The 20174-nt window shown below is 49.7% G+C and overlaps 1 protein-coding gene across 2 annotated transcripts in view; it reads right to left on the reverse strand.

Annotated features, from left to right (window-relative positions):
• CLPTM1 (cleft lip and palate associated transmembrane protein 1) overlaps window positions 1-20174 on the reverse strand; it is a 32030-nt gene that overhangs the window by 11061 nt on the left and 795 nt on the right. Inside the window, exons 1-5 of one of the 2 annotated variants that reach the window (XM_005863387.2) lie at window positions 18328-18726; window positions 13462-13571; window positions 7598-7721; window positions 6184-6342; window positions 3435-3552 (exon numbers count right to left, since the gene is read on the reverse strand). In XM_005863387.2, the coding sequence (XP_005863449.1) occupies window positions 3435-3552; window positions 6184-6342; window positions 7598-7721; window positions 13462-13571; window positions 18328-18711 (895 nt within the window). In that variant the 5' untranslated portion in view covers window positions 18712-18726. Of the gene's footprint in view, window positions 1-3434; window positions 3553-6183; window positions 6343-7597; window positions 7722-13461; window positions 13572-18327; window positions 18727-20174 lie in introns of those variants that run through there. The other variant, XM_014537365.1, reaches the window with a different exon arrangement.

Here is a 20174-nt window from a genome sequence, read left to right on the forward strand (position 1 = left end):
CTACTGGGGATGTGCCCGAAACCAAGGTACATGCCCTTGACCGGAATCGAACCTGGGACTCTTCAGTCCACAGGCCGACGCTCTAGCCACTGAGCCAAACTGGTCAGGGCCATAAAATTCTTATTATTCAAAAAGTGAACTCCTATTCACGTGGAGGAAGCCTAAAAGCCATTAACTTGGTCTAAACAAGCTTCCAAAGAACGTGGGGCATCCATGAGAGAAAAATAAAAAAACGAAAGGACAGTTGAAGTACTGAGGAAGAAATCACTAAGAAATTGCTAAAATAATAATAATAATAATAATAAGTGATATAAAAAATAGCAAATAAAGTTTCAAAACATAATAGAGAACTGAAATGCATAAATATGTCACAATATATATTTATATACTAGAGGGGGGGTTTCCTCAGCTTGGCCTGCACCTTCTCCAATCCCGGACCCCCACAGGGGACATGCCTCTCACAATCCAGGACCACTGGCTCCTAACTGTTCGCCTGCCTGCCTGATCACCCCTAACCACTTCTGCCTGCCTGATCACAACTAACCACCTCTGCCTGCCAGCCTGATTGCCCCTAACTGCTCCCCTGCCGGCCAGATCGTCCCTAATTGCTCCCCTGCTGGCCTGATCGCCCCTAACCACCTCTGCCTCAGCCCTGCTCCCGGGACCCAGGATTCCCTCCTCCAGCCGGCCACAGGCACCTGGGACCCGGGTTGGCCGCGGCTGCAGGGGATGGTGGGCGGGTGGCTTCACCTGGGGCACAGGCGCCCAGGACCGGGTGGTTCTCCAGCTGGCTGCAGCCTGGGACCACAGGGCAAGTGGCTTCTCATCTCCCGGCCACAGGTGCTGGTGCCCGGGACTGAGGAGCGGGCAGCTTCTCCATCTCCTGGGCCGCAGCCAGCCGCAGGCGCTGTGCTGGTACCCAGGACCGCCGGTAGGCGGCTTCGCCCAGGCCCAGCTTTGTCAGAAAGGACGTCCAGATGGTCGTCCAGAAGACGTCCGGTCTAATTATCATATTACCCTTTTATTAGTATAGTTTGTATATTAGACCCCTGGAACCATAAGAAATGCTAAAATTCACTGTTAATAACTCATTCTCGAATTGCCCCCTTTAAAAAACAAATTGGGCCCTGGTCGGTTTGGCTCAGTGGATAGAGCGTTAGCCTGCAGACTGAAGGGTCCCGGGTTTGATTCTGGTCAAGGGCACATGCCCGGGTCGCAGACTCGATCCCCACTAGGGGGCATGCAGGAGGCGGCTGATCCATGATTCTCTCTCATCAACGATGTTTCTATCTCTCTCCCTCTCCCTTCCTCTCTGAAATCAATAAAACTATATTTACCACAAAAAAAAAAAATCAAATTGGCCCGGCTGGCGTGGCTCTGTGGTTCGATTGCCAGTCAGGGTACATACCTGGGGTTGCAGGCTCTATCCCCAGTAGGGGGCGTGCAGGAGGCAGCCTATCAATGATTCTCTCTCATCATCGATGTTTCCATCTCTCTCTCCCTCTCCCTTCCTCTCTGAAATCACTAAAATATATATTTAAAAAAAGAATCACACATTAATCATTTGAATACTAAATGTTAATCTAGTCAAAATTATGTTAATGTGCTAGGACTTCCTCTTCCAGAGTAAGAGGTCAGGAGATAATATCTAAAACTGAAAAGCCAAGAAATTGAGGTACCAACTTGTTATTGAGAGCCTTGGGGATTAAGGAACAGAAGAAACAGCTAAATGAATTTGAAATCGGTTGCCTGTGGGGGTAGGAACTGGGGAAAGGGGGAAGGGGGAACAGGGGACTGATGAGTCTCACTGTTTTGTTTATTATTTGAATTTTAAATCATATACAGCCTGGCCGGTGTGGCTCAGTGTTTGAGTGCTAACCTATGAACCGGGAGGTCACGGTTCGATTCCCAGTCAGGGCACATGGCCGGGTTGTGGGCTCCATCCTCAGTGTGGGGTGTGCGGGAAGCAGCGGATCGGTGATTCCCTCTCATCACTGATGTTTCTGTCTCTCTCTCTCTCTCTCTTTTTCTCTGAAATCAATAAAAAGTATATTTAAACCACATACAGTTGACCCTTGAACAACATGGATGTTAACTGCGCAGGTCAACTTCTATGCAGATTTTTAAAAAGAAATGACTGTATTGTTTTTGATCTGTGGTTGGGAGTCCATGGATATGAAGAGTTAACTGTATGCACTGACCTATGCCATCTTATATAAGGGACTTGAGCATCCTCAGATTTTGGTACCTGCTGGGGTGCTGGAACCAATCCCCCAAACATACTAAGGGACAATTAAGTTTTGGGGAGTAAAAAATTATACAAAATAAAAAATGGGGAAAAAATTTACACACACATTTTCAACTGTGCAGAGGACTGGCACCCCTAATCCCTGTGTTATTCAAGGGTCAAATGTACTTCTAACAAGAGAAAAGAAAAGAATTTAAGGAGATGCCTGGGCAGAGAAAACATTTCAATATTAGGCTGTGTCATAAGCCACAAACGGCCATTCCCTGACCCAGGGCTTCTCAGTGGTGACTCGCAGTCCCATCCGATGGGGATTCACCTGGTGGGCACCCAGCGAGAATGAGAATAGGGGACCTTATCTAGTTCCAGGGCCCTCAGCATCTTGCCTTCGAAAATAAAGGGCACTGCTCAGAGGCGTGTGTCTGAGAATAGAGGGCTCACAGCAAAGCCACACAGGACCATCTGAATAGGTCACCTGGGACACAGGTACTGTCCCACAAGACATCTCAGGGGTGACACATGTGTGCAGTGCCCATTCACTCGGACTGGGTTGACACAGATGCGATTAGAGGTCACACTGAATAAAACAAATTTCAAGGGGCCTCCGTCTCCCTGTGCTCATTAAATCAACCACTGTCCATGCACAGGCTGTTCTTAAGCAGCTACTTCTGCCAAGCCAGGTGCTACACGGGAGCTGGCCCATCACCTCCCCTTCAAAAGTCCCCTTGTCCACCTGTTCTTCCTTTCTTTTATTTTTTTATTACACATTTTTATGTGTACGGTTTTATTGATTTCAGAGAGACAGGGAGAGGGAGAGAGAGAAAAACATCAATGAGGAGAGATAAGTATCAATCAGCTGCTTCCTGCACGCCCCCTTCTGGGGATCGAGCCCGCAACCCGGGCATGTGCCCTGACCGGGAATCGAACCATGACTTCCTGGTTCATAGGTCAACGCTCAACCACTGAGCACAAAAGCGAGACCCACCTGCTCTTTCTAAGCCCACTGCTCTCTTGTCTGCCTGAGGGGTGTCTACAGAGGCACAAAGGATGGGCCTCCAATCCCAGACTCCCCGGGCGCAGGGTTCCTGCCAGTCCTTGTGGACCTGGGATTTGAGGTCCTGCACTGGCTTGGGGCACCCAGGCTGCCAGCTGCCTGGACTGTGGATCTGAGCTGCGGAGACTGACTTACTCCGAGACATGTGGACCGTGGCGAGCCGGCGATACAGGGCCTTCTGCCGGGGGTCTGGGTGGAAGCCACTCTTGGTGAAGTAGACGTGGATGTAGATGGAGCCATTCTGCTGAACGCTCTGCAAGGCGGGCCAACAGACAGAAGGAAATGCTGAAGCCCCTCACGACAGATGCCCCAGCAGCTTCCCCACTCCCCAGTTCTCCGGCCAGGCAAGCAGTGTAGCTAAGTGGTTAAGAGCAAAACACTGGAGCCAGAGAGACTCGGATTCGAACCCCGCCTCTAGCACTTCCCCACGCTGAGCCTCTGTGCCCACCGCAGGGTGCAGGTCATGAGAGCTGAGGGCACAGTGCAGTCGGGATTATCCCAGAGCACCTAGCATGTCACTCAGGCACGAAGTAGGAGCTCAATAAATGACCTTAATTCATTCAACAGTAAAACCTGGGATGGGGGGTGGGGGGGAGCACCAGACCCTGCTCTGGGTACTCCAAATGGTAACTGCCTAATCCACGGGTTCCCATTCCTGCAACACACAAAGACCTAATGCAGTGGCCGTGTTATTATACCCATTTTCCAGAAGAGCCAACTAGGGCTCACACAGAGAGCTTACATAATGTGCAGTGAATGGATCCGAACCGTCTGTGGGCTCCTGTGCGGCTCTGCCTCTCACCATCTGCGTCCCACCTCTCTGCCTGTACCTTTCTCCTTCCAGCTCTCCAGGCGGGGGCATTGTGCTCACTCCCACCACGTACAGAGGAGATCACAGAAGAGGGGTGGCCACCTGCTAGGGCGCATCTGAGCCCTCTCTGATCTTCGTGCAGAACTGGAGTCACTTGGCCACACTGCATCCTCCTCGCTTCCCTGCCTTTGAAGTCCACCTCCGTGTTCATCATGTTTCTTTGTTTTTTATCCTGTTTTAACATCTTGGAGGACATAGCTAGCTGGGTAGAGACTGCTCCTATAGGACTAGCTAATGCCTACAGATAATAAACAACTCCCCTGCCCAGGAACAGGCCTTTTATATGTAAACCAGCCAATCCCAAATCCACAGCCCCACCCAGCCCTTCTAGCTGCTTCCCTACCCTGCCTCGTCTTTCCTGAGGAAACCCCAGTGAAGACTCTGGCCTTGGCTTCCCCTCTCGCTCCTTCTGCTCCTGCACAAACTCGGTGCTTCCCCATGTGGCCCAGTGTTACATGGCGGCCCCCCCGCCCCTGGAAACATAATTAATTCTTCTTTCAATGGCACTGGCCTCTCCGTGTCATCACTCAGTCAGCGCCATAAACTAAAATCAGGAGCAACTGAGATACCCTCCCACCTCAAACCTGGGAAGGAGGGTCAGATCCAAGTCCTTGGGGGTGGCTTTTGCTGCCCCTCAGGCTAGCGGGGACCTCAGGGAGGGAGGGGCTTGGATCCTGGGCGAGAGTCTGGTGGAAGCCATCCCTCAGCACAGGTTAGCCTATCGGCCTCAGAAAGACTGTGTCCACACCCTGTGTCCAGCCACCCCCACAGACCAAGACAGAGACAGAGCAGACACGCCCCCTTCCCCCTCAGGAGGCCAAGGAGACCTGCTAAAGAGAAATGAATGAGTGTGCAGCCCAAAGAGATGTCAACGTCATTAATGCAGCAAATTCATTGATTGTTCAACATTCTGCACCCAGCCCCATGCTGAAGAGAGCTGGGGCACAGTGGTTGGCAAGACAGTCCCAGCCTTACCCTCTTAGGGCTCACAGTTCCATGATGAGGAGGGAGAGACCCATGTCCAGGAAGTGACAACCCCCAGTGTGGGCAGGGCTTGGGTGGGAGAGCCCAGAGAGGGCAGCTGCCAGAGCCTGAGAGTCAGGAAGGGCTTCTTAGGGGAGGCAGGATTTGAACATGGGGCTGCCCAAGTCCAGAGCCAGATACCCTGAGTTCATACCTCTCACTAGCTGTGTGACCTTAAGTAAGTCACTTAGCTCTCTGCACCTCAAATGTCCTCTTCACTGGAGAGAATAGTTCCCACTTTATAGGGTTACTGGGATTACACCAGTTGGCCTAGCTTGGTGCCCTGCACAGAGTAAGTGCTTAATCACTGTTAACTGTTATTTTCAAAGTAGAGGCCCAGTGCACAAATTCATCCACTGGGGGAAATAAATAAATAAAATTATAATTCTACTAGAGGCCCAGTTCTCGCAGTCCGCAGTCCGGGAGCCCTTGGGGGATGTCCCCACAGGGAGTGGGCCTAAGCCATAGTCGGACATCCTTAGTGCTGCCACGGAGTGAGTCAGGCCACTGTGCTCGCCAGCCATCAGTCTGGCTTGTGGCTGAGCAATGCTCCCCCTGTGGGAGCACACTGACCACCAGGGGGCAGCTCCTATGTTGAGCATCTGCCCTCTGGTGGTCAGTGTGCATCATAGCGACACATCGTTCAGCTGTTCGGCCAATTTGCATATTACCCTTTTATTATATAGGATTGGGCTGCCTGACAAACTAGTGATGACTGGACACCCCCAAGGGCAATTACTAATCTTTCACTGGTTAAAACCCCAGAAATACATGATCCTAGGTCAATTCCAACTCCATCCACATGGAGATGTGGGGAGGCCATGGCCCAGAGACTTCAGGGACCTGCCTGTGGCCACAAAGCATATGAACTGAGGGTACAGCCAGGCTTGGAGCCTAATCTCCAGATCGCAGGACTGGGAGTTGTTTCAAGGAAAGACCCTTCCATGCAAGGTGAGCAGCCTGGGGCCAGAGATCAGGAGCTGTCCCCACCTGTGGAATGTCGAGCTCAGCAAAGTGCTCATAGCAGCCATCTGAGTTCTCGCCGCTAGTCCAGTCGCCATACACAAGGTCGTGCTGCTCCCAGAAGAGTGCTGACGTGGCGTTGAAGTCTGTAAAGTGCTCGTGCTCTGAGATGTACACGTGCAGGTTCTGTTGGGAGGAGAAATGGGGAGCTTAGGGTTCCTCATTAAGAGCCTCTGAGGTTGACAGATAAAGAGCAGATGAAGAACTGTGGCAGTGGTCAGCCTACTAATATGAATAACTTTGTTGGGTGAAGGAGAAGGGGAGTTAGTGGAGAGAAGAGTAGCAGCTAGTAGAATAAATTTTCTCTTTTCTCATACCCCACCACATCTGTCCTGGTCTGAGTCTGTGATGTCTATGAGCAAAAAAACAATTAAAGAATAGCCAGCCTCGCCCTGCTGGCATAGCTCAGTGGCTGAGCGTTGACCTATGAACCAGGAGATCACGGTTCCATTCCCAGTCAGGGCACATGCCCAGGTTGCGGGCTCGATCCCCAGTGTAGGAGGTAGCTGACTGATTGATATTTCTCCCTCTCTCCCTCTCCCTTCCTCTCTGAAATCAATAAAAATATATTAAAAGAAAAAAGAGAGTGGCCAGCCTAGCAATTAGAATTTAGCGTTAGAAAGGATCAAGACCTCCCTGAATTATCTTCTCCCTTCTCGGCCTCTTGTGGCCTTCCTGGTCAGAGCTCTGCAGGCTTATGGATAAAGCAAGGTCAAGATCTGCAGGAACATCAGCCTCTACCGAGAATACGGGAAGCCATGCCTCCAAGAGCTCCCTCCTTTCTCAAGTCCCATGGCCATCAGTGTCCAGAGCCCTGAAGGCCCACTGACCAAGAACAGCTGAGCAGTGGTCACCCCACTGACTAGAATTCTGGGAAACTGAAAACATCGATGTGAGAGAGACACATCAATTGGTTGCCTCCCACATGGGCCCCGACCGGAGCCAGGGATTGAGCCTACAACTGAGGTACATGCCCTTGACCAGAATCGAACCCAGGACCCTTCAATCTGCAGGCTGACACTCTATCCACGGAGCCAAACCGGCCAGGGCTCCCTTTGCAACTTTTAAAGCCTGACCATACTTTTGAAACAAAATACATTAAGGACTCTGCCAAGATAGTTTTTAAACAACTGAGTGACTCCTTGGATGTTCCTCTTCCCCAGAGCTAGAACCCCCACAAAACCAAAAGAATTTACTTTTCCCTTACTGGTGTTGCTTGAGTGACAGGTTTTATGTGTTGTGGATAGACCCAGAGTTCCTCAGCTCTGGACCCATTCATAGGCCTGACAGTTACCAGAAACCAGATGGCGGCCCATGTCACTCCCCCACACCCTCCCTGGCGCTCTCATCTCCCTTGTCTGGCCTCCCAGCCAGCAGTTACCATTAAAGTGTCTTTGGGGAACAGGTTGCGGCTGGCGACGCGCGGGGCTCCTCCGGGGCCCACTTGGTCCTGAGGGGCCTGCCCTCGGCGGAACCAGCTGCTGATGGCCCAGATGATGAAGATCCTGAGGAGGGAAGCAGGGCAGGTGATGAGTCCCCAAGCCTTTTCCTTCCGACATGGGTCCTCCTGACCTCCTTCTGACTCGCACCTGCTGGGGCCTGACCTGGGGCTGGTGGCCAAGGATGGAGGGTCCCTGAGAAGGCAGTCACAGGGCTGGTGAGAGATAAGATGCCCTCAAAGGCCACGTCTGGGGAGAGACCCCAGATGCCACTGTCTGCTAGGGTGGGGGGGCCTGGCACTGCCCTGGGCTCCATGTAGACCCTGCTCACCAAGTCCTCCAGAAGCTCCTGGTGACCACAGGGCACAGGAGCCTGGACCCTTGAAACCTCAGACCTAGAAAACATTCATGTCCCAGTCCACTGGAATCCCAAAGTGAGACAACCCAAAGAACCTGTGCTAGCCCAGTGTTTTACAAGCACAGAACCTTAGAAAGCAACATAAGCAACATTTCAGAAACCTCAACAGAAAACTGGAGAGGCAGATAGTAAGTAGTTAGTTCTGATTTTGTTGTTGTTGTTAATCCTCAACAGAGAATATTTTTTCCATTTCTTTTTAGAGAGAGTGGAAGGGAGGGACGAAGGAGGAGAGAGAGAAAAATATAGATATGAGAGCCCTGGCTGGTTTGGCTCAGTGGATAGAGCGTTGGCCTGGGACTGAAGGTTCTCCGGTCAAGGGCACATGCCTGGGTTGCAGGCTCGATCCCCAGTAGGGGGTGTACAGGAGGCAGCCGATCAATGATTCTCTCTCATCACTGATGTTTCTATCTTTCTCTCCCTCTCCTTTCCTCTCTGAAATCAATAAAAATATATTTTAAAAAAAAAGAATCACTGATCCTGAGAATGAGTTGCATATTCTTAAAGTAATGTGACCAAGAGTTCCTGCAACTACATTTAAAAATATATAGATATAGATATATATAGATACAGATATATAGAGATATAGAGAGATATATATAGATAGAAAGATATCTATCTGTATATAGAGATACAGCTATAGATGTAGATATAGATATAGATTAGATATAGATATATAGATATGAGAGAGACACATCGACTGGTTGCCTCCTGCACCTACCCCGACCAGGGGTGGTCTGACACTCCTGCCAGGGCAGTCCTGATTTTTAGTAGCAATGGACTAGTTTATTCAGACCAACTCTCCTACTGGAAACAACTAGGAAAAGCTTGATAAGAATGAATACACAGCCCTAGCTGGTTTGGCTCAGTGGATAGAGCATTGGCCCGCAGACTGAAGGGTCCCAGGTTTGATTCTGGTCAGGGCATGTGTGTGAGGCAACCAATCGATGTGTCGCTCTTACATCGATATTTCTCTCTGTCTCTCCCTCTCTCTTCCACTCTCTCTAAAAATCAATGGGAAAATATCCTCGGGTGAGCATCAATATGAATCAGTGCGTGAAAGGATTGTGTCAATACAGTAATGATGATGGCGGTGATCTTAGGGGATTATGCTTTTCTTTTTGAATTGTTTTCTAATGAACAAAATAAAAGCCCTAAAACAAAACTACACCAGATTGATAGTTGTTTCCCAATATCCATCTTTCCCTTCTTCCTTGGTAAGTAAACTAAATTTTAGTGGGACCCCTTGGCCACCCAGAAAAGAGACAATTCCAGCCTTACTTACAGCTGGGTAAAGATACAAGGTAAAGTTCTGGTCAATAAAATGAAAAAACAATGTGTTATGTTGAGTTTTTGGAAAGTGTCCTTAAAGAGACAGAACATCCCTCCTTGATTTCATCTCCCCCGCTGGAACATGGATGTGGTAACTGGATCTTCAGCAGCTGTCTTAGGCCCTGAGGAATAGAGGCAAAACCTAGCAATGGTGGATCAAAAATCAGGGAGGAGCCCAAGGGTCCCTGGGACTCAAGGGTCCCAGGTTCGATTCTGGTCAAGGGCACGTACCTTGGTTGCGGACACAGGAGTGTGCAGGAGGCAGCTGATCCATGTTTCTCTCTCATCGATGTTTCTGATTCTCTCTCCCTCTCCCTTCCTCTCTGTAAAAAATTAATAAAATATATTTTTTTAAAAATCAGGGAGGAGTCTGGGTCGCAGCAGACTGCAAAATTCTGGTCTGCTTAGTCCACACTGGTATGTGAGCAAAAAATAAATATCCATTGTATTAATTCAGGTCTCTCAGATACAGCAGCTGTGTAATTATTAAATGAGACAAGTACTTATGAGCAGCCCAGTTGATGTGGCTCGGTGGTTGAGCGTCAACCTATGAGCACCTATGAGCGCAGTTCCATTCCTGGTTGGGGCACATGCCCAGGTTGTGGGCTCCATCCCTAGTAGTGGGTGTGCAGGAGGCAGCTGATCAATTATTTTCTCTCATCATTGATGTTTCTATCTCTCTCGCTCTCCCTCTCCCTTCCTCTCTGAAATCAATAAAAACATTTTTTTTAGAAGCAAAAAGCTATACAGCAGAGGGGTTACATGCTCAGCCTCTAAGCTTCAATACCTGGATCTGAAGCCCAGCTCTGCCTCTTACTGACTGTGTGACCTTGAACAAGATTCTTCGCTTCTCTGGCCTGTTTCCTCCACCATTAACATGGGGCTAACACTGCCTACCTTGTAGGGTTGTTTATAAGCATTAAATACACCGATATATACATATGCAATGACATCATTCAGAATGAAGCCAGGCACATACTGAGTAGTACAAGTCTTAGCTATTATTGTTGTTATTTGCATCACAGAAAAGAGTCATACAATAAACTTTGGAATTGAAAAACACTACAAGGGAATTCTGATGTGAGTAGGGTGCCTCCCTGCTGAGCCCCAAACCACACCGAAGGGCAGGATCAGGCACGGAACTCGTCTCTGCCTGTAGAAGCCATGGAGCCCTGGGGTCTGGGGTCACAGGAGCCATGGCCCAGCTGAGCCATCTGCTGCCTCCCCAAGAAGTCCCTGATGCACATGGCTAGGGAAGGTCTAGCACCGACAATCTCTGGGGACCCCTCTGCCCCCAGGAGAGGCTCCCATTTGAGTGAAACACCCAGGGAGAGTGTGGAGCAGGGACGCCCACTGGCTTCATGTGTGGCCTGTGGGGGGAGTCCCAACCCCTCTGGTCTTCTGGGTCCCCTGTAAAACGAGGGAGACCAGACCAGATCTTTTTAGGATTCCAGATCCCCTGCGCCCTGAAGAACATAAGAACATCTGTGTGTACTCGTGTACCCAGTTTTGGGGCCCACTCAGAGGCCTTGTGGACACTGCCCTCCACCCCAGCATCCCAGGCCACGAAGCCCCGCCAGAGGACCCCAGGCCCAAGGGGACCAGCCTCACCTTTCCAGAGTAAGCAAATAAAAGAGCTTTAAATCTCTCCCTGCTAAATAGATATTACTTCCACAGGTTCAGAAAAAACTGTATTTATAAAAAGACATATAGTGAAAACTCTCCTTCCCACCCACTCATTTATCCACCCCGCTCCCAGCTCCGGGTAAGCACTGGTGTGATTTGAGGATGTGCTAAGAAGCATGGAGACTACCCTGAAAAGGGGCCATTTCAATGCAATCTGCTGGAAGCTTCAGGGAGCTCACAGACCCCTCAAAACAAAGCCAGATTCCACTTTAAAACTCCAGGAGAGACTCTGAACTGATATTTGGGGCTGCCTGGTTCTAAGAAAGGAAATTAGCCTACACTATGGCTAGATAAAAAATGCCTATCTGAAGGAAGTTCCTTTATGCACCGATGTGGAAAGATTTCTGAGATACATTGCTAATGAAAGAAATCAAGGTGCAGAACTGTATAAAATAGGCTGCCTCGTGTAAAAATGGAGGGAAAGATAAAAATAATCTCTATTCATAGCTGCTTGAAGCATGAAAGAAACTGATATATAAGAAAATGCTAAGTCCTTGTTGGACATGGGGGGAGGAGAGGGACAGGGAAGAGGAGGGACAGGGGCCCCACAGTTGAAGAAGCTTGGGGTACAGGTCAGGAAGGACATGTGGGTGTCCTGGCTGAAGAGTGCAGTTTCTCTCCTGAACAGCTTCTCACTGTCCCGTGTGACACTGAGGCAGGCAGGTCTGTCCCCCACCAGCAGGTGATCTGTGACTGCATCGAGGCTGTGGACTATCTTTCAACTGTTTCTCTTTATATGTTCTAAGGTTGTTTTTTTTTGTTTGTTTTTAAATATATTTTATTGATTTTTTACAGAGAGGAAGTGAGAGGAATAGAGAGTCAGAAACATCAATGAGTGAGAAACATTGATCAGCTGCCTCCCGCACACCCCCCACTGGGGATGTGCCCGCAACCAAGGTACATGCCCCTGACCACCAGAATCAATGGGACCCTTCAGTCCGCAGGCCGACGCTCTATCCACTGAGCCAAACCTGTCAGGGCTATATGTTCTAAAGTTTAATAAACAATAAACAAAAGCAATCATGGCCAACTTTGACTGAGCATGTGCCAGCTCCTATGCCCCCAGCTGACATGGGTTTTCATGGAATGCTTTTCTTTTTAAGACATTTTTATTGATTTTTAGAGAAAGAGGGAGAGGGAGAGAAACATCAATGTGAGAGTGGAACATAGATCAAAGCAGAACATCAATCTGCTGCCTCCTGCATGACCCCCACCAAGGATGGAGCGCACAAGCTGGGCATGAGCCCTGACCTGGAATCAAACCAGCAACCTTTCAGTGCACAGGACGATGCCCAATTGAGCCCCACCAGCGAGGGATCTCTTGGAATTCTTTTGATGACCTGTGAGCTGTCATATTCCTCCCTGAGGTAGAAATTCAGAGACAGAAAGTAGGAAGGTGGATGCTAAGGGTTGGCGGGAAGGGAAAATGAGGAGTTAGTGTTTAAGGGGGACAGAGTTTCAGTTTGGGAAGAGGAAAAAGTTGTGGAGATGAACTGTAGTGATGATTGTACAACAATGTCAATATAATTAATGCCACTGAATGTTACATTTAGAAATAGTTAAAATGGTAAGTTACATGTAACATGTATGTTGCGTCTGAATTGTGTCCCCCAAATCATATGTCAAGTCCTAACCCTCAGTACCTCAGTGACTATTTGCAGATAGGGCCTCTAAAGAGGTGATTAAGGCTAAGTGAGGTCATAGGGTGGGCCCTAATCCAATAGGACTGGTGTCCTTATAAGAAGAGGAGATTAGAAAAAGAATAAGAACAAAGTAAAAAAAGAAAAACAAAAAGGAAGAGGAGATTAGGACATAGGCACCCAAAGAAGAAAGACCCTGTGAAGACCCCGCAAGGCAGACATCTACAAGCCAAGAGACGCCTCAGGAGAAACCAGACATGCCCTTGGTCTGAGACTTCTGGCCTCCAGAGCTGTGAGAAATTCATTTTTGTTGTTTAAGTCACCCAGTTAGTGCTATTTATTAGAGCAGCCCGAGAATATTAATAATGTGGTATATTTTACCACATTAAAAAAATTCTACCATTAAGAAAAAAAAAATACAGCTCCCACCAATATAGAAATGATGGCCATCCTCAAGGATTCTTTCCTTTCATTTGCACTTTTTTCCATGAACAAAAGCAAACCATGCTCGGCCTGTGTGCTCAGTGCTTGAGCATCGACCCATCTACCAGGAGGTTAGCTGGTTCAATTGCTGGGGTTTCGGGCTCGATCCCGATCAGGAGGCATGCAGGAGGCAGCCAATGGATGTTGATGTTTCTCTCTCATCGATGTTTCAATCTCCCTCTCCCTTCCTCTATCTAAAAGCAATAAAAACATATTAGAAGATAAAAAAGCAAACTGGCCATCTGCTTACCTGAATAGGACACCTTTGATGACCTGCCAGGCGTTGGGTGCTGGCTGGGGTGGGTTCTGGGGCTGGGTCTCCGCTGGCAGGTCCCTCCCGATGCTGCCATTGCTGGTCACCTGCGGGAGACAGAGACCAGGATAAGGAGGGAGAATGCAACCTGGCACAGGGCTGAACACAGAGGGGGCACCTGGTCCAGGGGTCAGGGAGAGCTTCCTGGAAGAGGGGACATCAGCGCTGAGATCTAAAATACAAGTGGCCTGTGCAGAGGAGGCAATGAGGGAAGCAGCAGGTACAGAAACAAAGGTGGTGAGAGACATAGCCTTACTCTAAGGACTGCCGGGGCCCGGGCACAGGGAGCAATGATGCGGAGGTGACTATGGGGAACAATGCAGAAGGGGTCACACGGCCGATGCAAGTCCTGGGTTTATCTGAACGGTCCTTCCCTGAGCAAACAGTTCCTGGGGTCTCCGCTGTGGCTGGCCCTGTACAGGGCTCATCCCTTCAGGAGCTCCGGAAACAGCAGGAGAGACAGACAGAAAAAAACAACCAGAGCATGAGCCACACTGCTGTGAGCCACAACGAAGGTGAGTGCAACAAACACAGTGCACACCAGCCTGCGGGCCAGAACCTCGAACATCTCCATGCGGGCGAATGGGGGCTTGGGAGGCTAAGCCACTTGTCGGTGTCCCAGGAAGGACAGCAGCAGGAAGAGGGAGGGTGGGCAGGCCAGCGAGTCAGGCAGGGCTTCCCAAAGGGAGAATCTTCCCTCCGAAAGAGAAGCTCAGAAGCAGAGAATTTCATGTCAGCTTTGGAAAGGCCCGAGATGGAGAAATTCTTCCCAGGCCTGTCCTGGAACCTGCCACTTCCCAGTCCTGCTCTCTTCCTTCCTCCTGGCTCCGCCCCCTCAGCCCCCAGCCTTCAAGAGGTAGGACTAGGACTGTCAAGGTCACCGTCAGGTGGAAGCATTACCCAGCCCCCGGCCAGCAGAGCAGGGGCTCAATAAATACCTGTGGAGTCAACAAATGTTCCCTGAAGGGCTTTCCCCCAGCACCAGGCCCCCCAAATCCACCCCCTCCGGGGCCCCCACTGCCCAGCCCTCCCCCTCCCACAGCCCCAAGCCCACTCCTCTGCAATGTCTTCTCTCAGCCCCGAAAGCCCTGGGGAGCAGGGACAGAGGCCCCCTGGCCAGATGGGGCTGCCAGGGAGCTGAGGCCAGTGTTTGTTAAAGGTGTCATTTGTCACTCCCTGTCCCTTTACCAGAAAGTGCTTTTCTCTGTTGTCTCCCAAAGTGCAGGACAGCACCATGGTGATAGGTGGTCACAGACCCAGGCTGCAGGCCCTACCCCATCATTCCCGGCGGTGAGATCTTGGACACATCACTTCCCTTCTCTGACCCTTCCCATCTCTGACCCAAGGGCCAGATTGTGAAAATGCAGGTGTATTTTGTTCAGAAAAGATCTCCTTCGCGTGTTGGAAAAAATATTTCCTGAGCACTCACTGTGCGCCAGGCCCTGTGCTAGGTGGTGGGACCGGTGGTGGCCACATAGCTCTGGCCCTGCTCTCCCAGAGTTCAGGATCTAGAGCAGTGGTTCTCAACCTTCCTAATGCCGTGACCCTTTAATACAGTTCCTCATGTTGTGGTGACCCCCAATTTCATTGTTACAAATTGAACATAATTAAAGCATGGTGATTAATCACAAAAACAATATGTAATTATATATGCGTTTTCCGATATATCTATGTTTTCATAGGCGACCCCTGTGAAAGGGTCGTTCGACCCCCAAAGGGGTTGCAACCCACAGGTTGAGAACCGCTGATCTAGATGGAAACACACCTACAGAACAGTAAACAGGGTAATTAAAAATGGTAAACAGGAAAAGTGCTCTGGAGGAAATAAGCAGGAGATGGAAGATAACCCTTGGATTGGGCGGTCAGGGAGGCCTCCCCGAGGAGCTGTCTTTGACATTTGGGTGAAGGGTGTGCTGGGGAGAGGGAAAGGTTCAGCGAAGGGGTTGGCCAGGGGACAGGGAGATTGGACAGGCACAGGCCTCGTTCAGGAGCACTGGGGGCCAAGTAAGGGCTCCCAGCAGGTCTGAGCTGATTCTGGGTCAAGAAACGGAAGCTTGAGGCCAGGCCAGAACTTGAACCCATATCTGGCTGGCTGCCAGGTCTGTTCTCCTACCCGCAATAGTGGACAAGTGGGCTGGACACTTTCCCATGGAAATGCAAATGAAAACCGCAATGAGATGTCTGTGCACTAGGATGGCCAGCATCAAAAAGAGGGCCAGCCACAAGTGCAGGTGAGGGTGTGGAGGCATCGGAACGCTGGACACGGCTGGTGGGAAAAATGACGCTGCTGCTTGGAAAAACAAGGTCGATGCTTAAAAAGTGAACTATGTACCTGCAAACAAACCAGCGATCCCACTCCTGGGTCTCTACCCAAGAGAAATGAGAGCATAGGTCCACGAGAAAGCTTATACGCAAATGTCCATAGCAGCATTATTCATAATAGCTAGAAGTTACCCAAACGTCCTTCAATGAATGAAGAAACGGATGTATTTGCACAATGGAATAGTACTCAGCAACAAAAAGGAACACTGCTAGGGGCAGAGAGTGACTGAAAAAGGAACATGTTCTGAGGGGATACAAGTGTTCTCAGACGGGACTGTGATGATGCTTGTACCTCACAACTGCACACATGTACTAAAAGCCACCGAAGTCTATACTGACAACAGGTGAACGGTACAGTATCTAAATTATACCTCACTAGAAAGGTAACTCCTGCCCTGGCCAGTGTGGCTCATTTGGCTGGAGCATCTTCCCCTACACCAAAAGGTGGCAGGTTCGATTCCCGGTCAAGGCACATACCCAGATACCCAGATTGTGGGCTCTCTCTCTCTACCTTCCTCTCTCCAAAAAGCAATAAAAAAAAAAAAAAAAAAAATGTGCTATAAGAACATGATTGTTATAGTAAATAAAGCTTAGAATTTCCAAACCTCTGATAGCTCACTGAATATGATCAAAGAACTTTAGTACCAGAATAGAATAAGGCTCGGATAAATTGATAGCCTTTCAGATAAAACAACTAGCTTTAGGCCCAGGGATTAAACAAAAGAGGAGGGAGTCTCTTGATAAAGGTAGCTGTAGATACTCTAAAAAAAAAGAATTTTGAAAAAAAATTAGCCTACATGAGCTAAGAAAATGATTGGGAAAATGAAATAATCAGCAAAGGAATTTAGGAAAAATCAAGCACTTGCTTTCCCATTTTGCTCTTAAATTCAGAAGGGGAAATTTCTAATGAATAATTTAGGAAAATTTTAATTGGTATGGGTGCTACAATATTGACATTAGAATTCCCTCAACAAACTACTCTAGTGGCAGTGGTCTCCAATAATTTTCAGATATTCCCTATATCCTGGCCTATATCATTCATGTCCACACCTTAACCAGGGACATTCTTTCCTCTGCTTGAGGCCACACCCACTAACTTAATAGGAAACAACTTACTTTGTGAGATTTCCATATTAAATACTATCCTGATGATCTCTTCCTAGGAATCTTTGTGGACTTCTATGTTCATAACATGGTTATATCTTTTTGGATGTTAGCTCACAGGTACCCTGAGTCTAAAGCCCAGATTGAATGTCTCAAGAAGGTGCTGGATGACTTGTGGGCAAAACTTTTCTGTTGTACATAGTGTTATTGGAGCTGAACTCATGAAGGTTAAGGTGGATCTAACAAAGCCTTTACTAAAATTTGCACAATGAACTTTAAAAACATAAGCTAAATAAAGTACTATGCCCTTTAAAACCAGAAGCTAAAAAAAGGTTTAAATCAATAGAAAAAAACCTGATAGAAAATATTTTACCAATTCTTCTACTACTATACTCCCATGCAAAAAAAAAAAAAAAAAAAAAAAAAAAACCCTCCCCCCAAAAAACAAAAAAAAAAAAAAAAAAAAAAAAGAGGTAACTCTCCAGTGGCTTCCACTTCCCTCAGAGTGAAGGCAAAGTCCTCACCATGGTCCCCAAGGGCCTGATCTGGCTCCCTCCCTGCTCTCTGCTCTCCCCTATCTCCCCTCACTCACCAGCTCCAGCCACACCAGTCTCCTCACTGTTCCTTCCTCACACCAGGTACCTCCCCCCTCAGGGCCTTTGCACCTGCTGTTCCCTTTACCTGGAAGGCTTTCCCCCATGTATCTAAATGCCTCCCTCTTCAAGTCTGTTCAAATGTCACCTTCTAGCAAGGCCTTCCCTGTTTAAATGACAACCCCCCTACCGCCCCCCCTCACTTCCTATCCCCCTCCCAGCTTTATTTCTGTCCATGGCACTTATTACATCTGATCCACTATACATTTTCCTATTTATCTTAGAACAGTCCCATCTGTTCTTCTACCCCCACCCTGAAGCCCTCAAATAGAACATGAGCTCCAAGAGGGCAGGGCCTCTGTTCTGTTCACAGCTGTATCTCCAGCATTAGCATGGATCAGAGCCTGTAGTGGGGACAAAATACATATTAACTGAAGGGATGAATGCTGGGTCTGTGGGTCCTGTGCCTCAGCCCCCGCCTGAAGGAGGAGCAGGCTGGCTGGAGCATGAGACTGCCAAGGCCTGTCTAGACCCCACAGGCCAGGAGAGGGTGGTGGTGGCTGCGGACACAGCACAGTTCCTCCTCTCGGATCCACATGTCCAATCTCACACACTATCTCCAGGAACACGCACCAAGGGGCCCAGGAAGCAGCTAAAACCATGAGGCTGTGCCAGAGGCTTTCCGGCACATCCTCACCGAACACCTGGATCCACCGTGGGCATTCCACATCAGCTTAGCCTCTGCCTCAAGATCCATTCATTCCACAAACACTGAGCACCTGACCTGTGCCAAGGCCTCAGCTGGGCGGTGCTGAGGACACAGTGATGACCAAGACAGTCCCAGTACTGTCCTCCTGCAGCTCCTGTCAGCGGAGGAGACAGATGGACAGTGACACCCCAGTGTGGGCAGTGCTGGGGACAGGGGAGCCCAGGGGGCTGTGGAGCCCTGACCCAGTCCGAGGGTCAGAGAGGGCTTCCTAGGGGAGAGAATGTCTGAGATGTACAGGACTCTAAGGATCAACCAGGTAAGAAGGGAGAAACCTATGCACAGGCTATGAGGAAGGGATAGCTGGCACACTTCTGAAATAAAAGAGCTCAGCTGGCTGATGCTCCTCTCATCCAGTGGCTCTCCAGCAGGGGCAATCTTGCCCCTCCCACCCGGGGGCATTTAGCAATGTCTGCAGACATTTTTGGTTGTCACACTGGGGAGTGATGTATACGCTACTGATACCTAGTGTGTAGAGGCCAAAGATGCTGCTAAATATCCTACTGCGCGCAGGAGAGTCCCCCACAGTGAAGAATTCTCCAACCCCAAATGTCAGTAAGTGCTGCGGTTGAGCCATCCTCAGCCTGAAGGGAGTCATGATCGTGCAGCGCTTGATCTGCTAGAGAACTTGTACTTTATCCTGAAAGCAAAGGAATGCCTGGAGAGGTTTAAGCAGAGGTAGGACAAGAGAAGACTAGGGTGTGTGGGGGTCTGTGGAAACTCGCAGCAATCAGGGCACCCCGAGTCCTAGTCTCTCCCATCACCCCCCCACACACACACACACAAAACACACACACACTCAGTAATCAACAGAAACTCCAAGACTGAGCAGCCCCTGAAGACAGGGACTGAGACTTCCTTCCAGAGCTAATTCAGCAAACACTTCCTGAGGCCACCCCGGGGCCAGGGCCTGGTTGAAGGTGCTAAACAAGGTGCGTCTTGTCTTGCTCTATCCCAGGAATCTCATCCTGGCGTTCCAGGTGATATTATTTGCCCCTCCTCTTGGCTCCCTCAGTCCCTGGCATAGACTTCTATCGTTACCCTAGTCACCCAGTGTTATAATTCTTCACACGTCGGTCTTCTCTCCCGCTCCACCGACGGCAGGGGCACAGGTGTGGCCACCTTTGTGGCCCATCACACGGCTGGCCCTCCTACCTAACCCTTCCATTTACCACTGGAGAAATGAGGGCCCAAAGAGAGAGGAGTTAGCACAAGGTCACAGAGAAACTCGGCTTCACTCTCCCCTCCCAACCTGAGCTCCTCTCCCGTGTGCTGCTCCCACTCAGTGACATCCGGGTGGGTGGGTCCCACAGCACCTCGCTGTCACTCCGTGGGTTCCTTAAACGCCTGCTGGGTGGCTGCCTGAACTCAGCAGGTTCTGCAGCCTCGGCTGAGTTGTGGCGGTGAGGGTCAGAAACCACCAGCCCCTGGGCTAATTCCCCCACGGGGTTAGTTTGTGATCAAAGCACAGCCACTCCAGTGCTGACCACGCTGGGTTAGCAGCGGCTACTAAACTGCTCCAATGGGATGAAGCCCAGCCCAACCCGGCTGACATTCTGCAAGCGCCTCACTCTCGCTGTTCCTTGGATTCCCACCTGTGAAATGGGTCTGTCAATGTCTCCACAGCCTGTGTCCTGACTCAGGACGATTACCTGACTCCCCCCAGAGATACAAAACTCCCAGTTAACCAGTCACCGTCCACAGGTCAGGCACTGGAAGGGAGACCCCGGATGCCAGACCACTCTGGGAACGGACGTGGAGCCTGGAATCAGGAGTCGAGAACCGAGGGAGCCTGGGTACAAGACTGCGTCCCGCCGCGCCACTGTCTCCAGCTCGAACAATGAGCTTGGTGGCCGCTCGGCGCG

This window comes from Myotis brandtii, unplaced genomic scaffold, assembly GCF_000412655.1.
Source record: "Myotis brandtii unplaced genomic scaffold, ASM41265v1 scaffold1774, whole genome shotgun sequence".
NCBI lineage: Eukaryota > Metazoa > Chordata > Mammalia > Chiroptera > Vespertilionidae > Myotis > Myotis brandtii.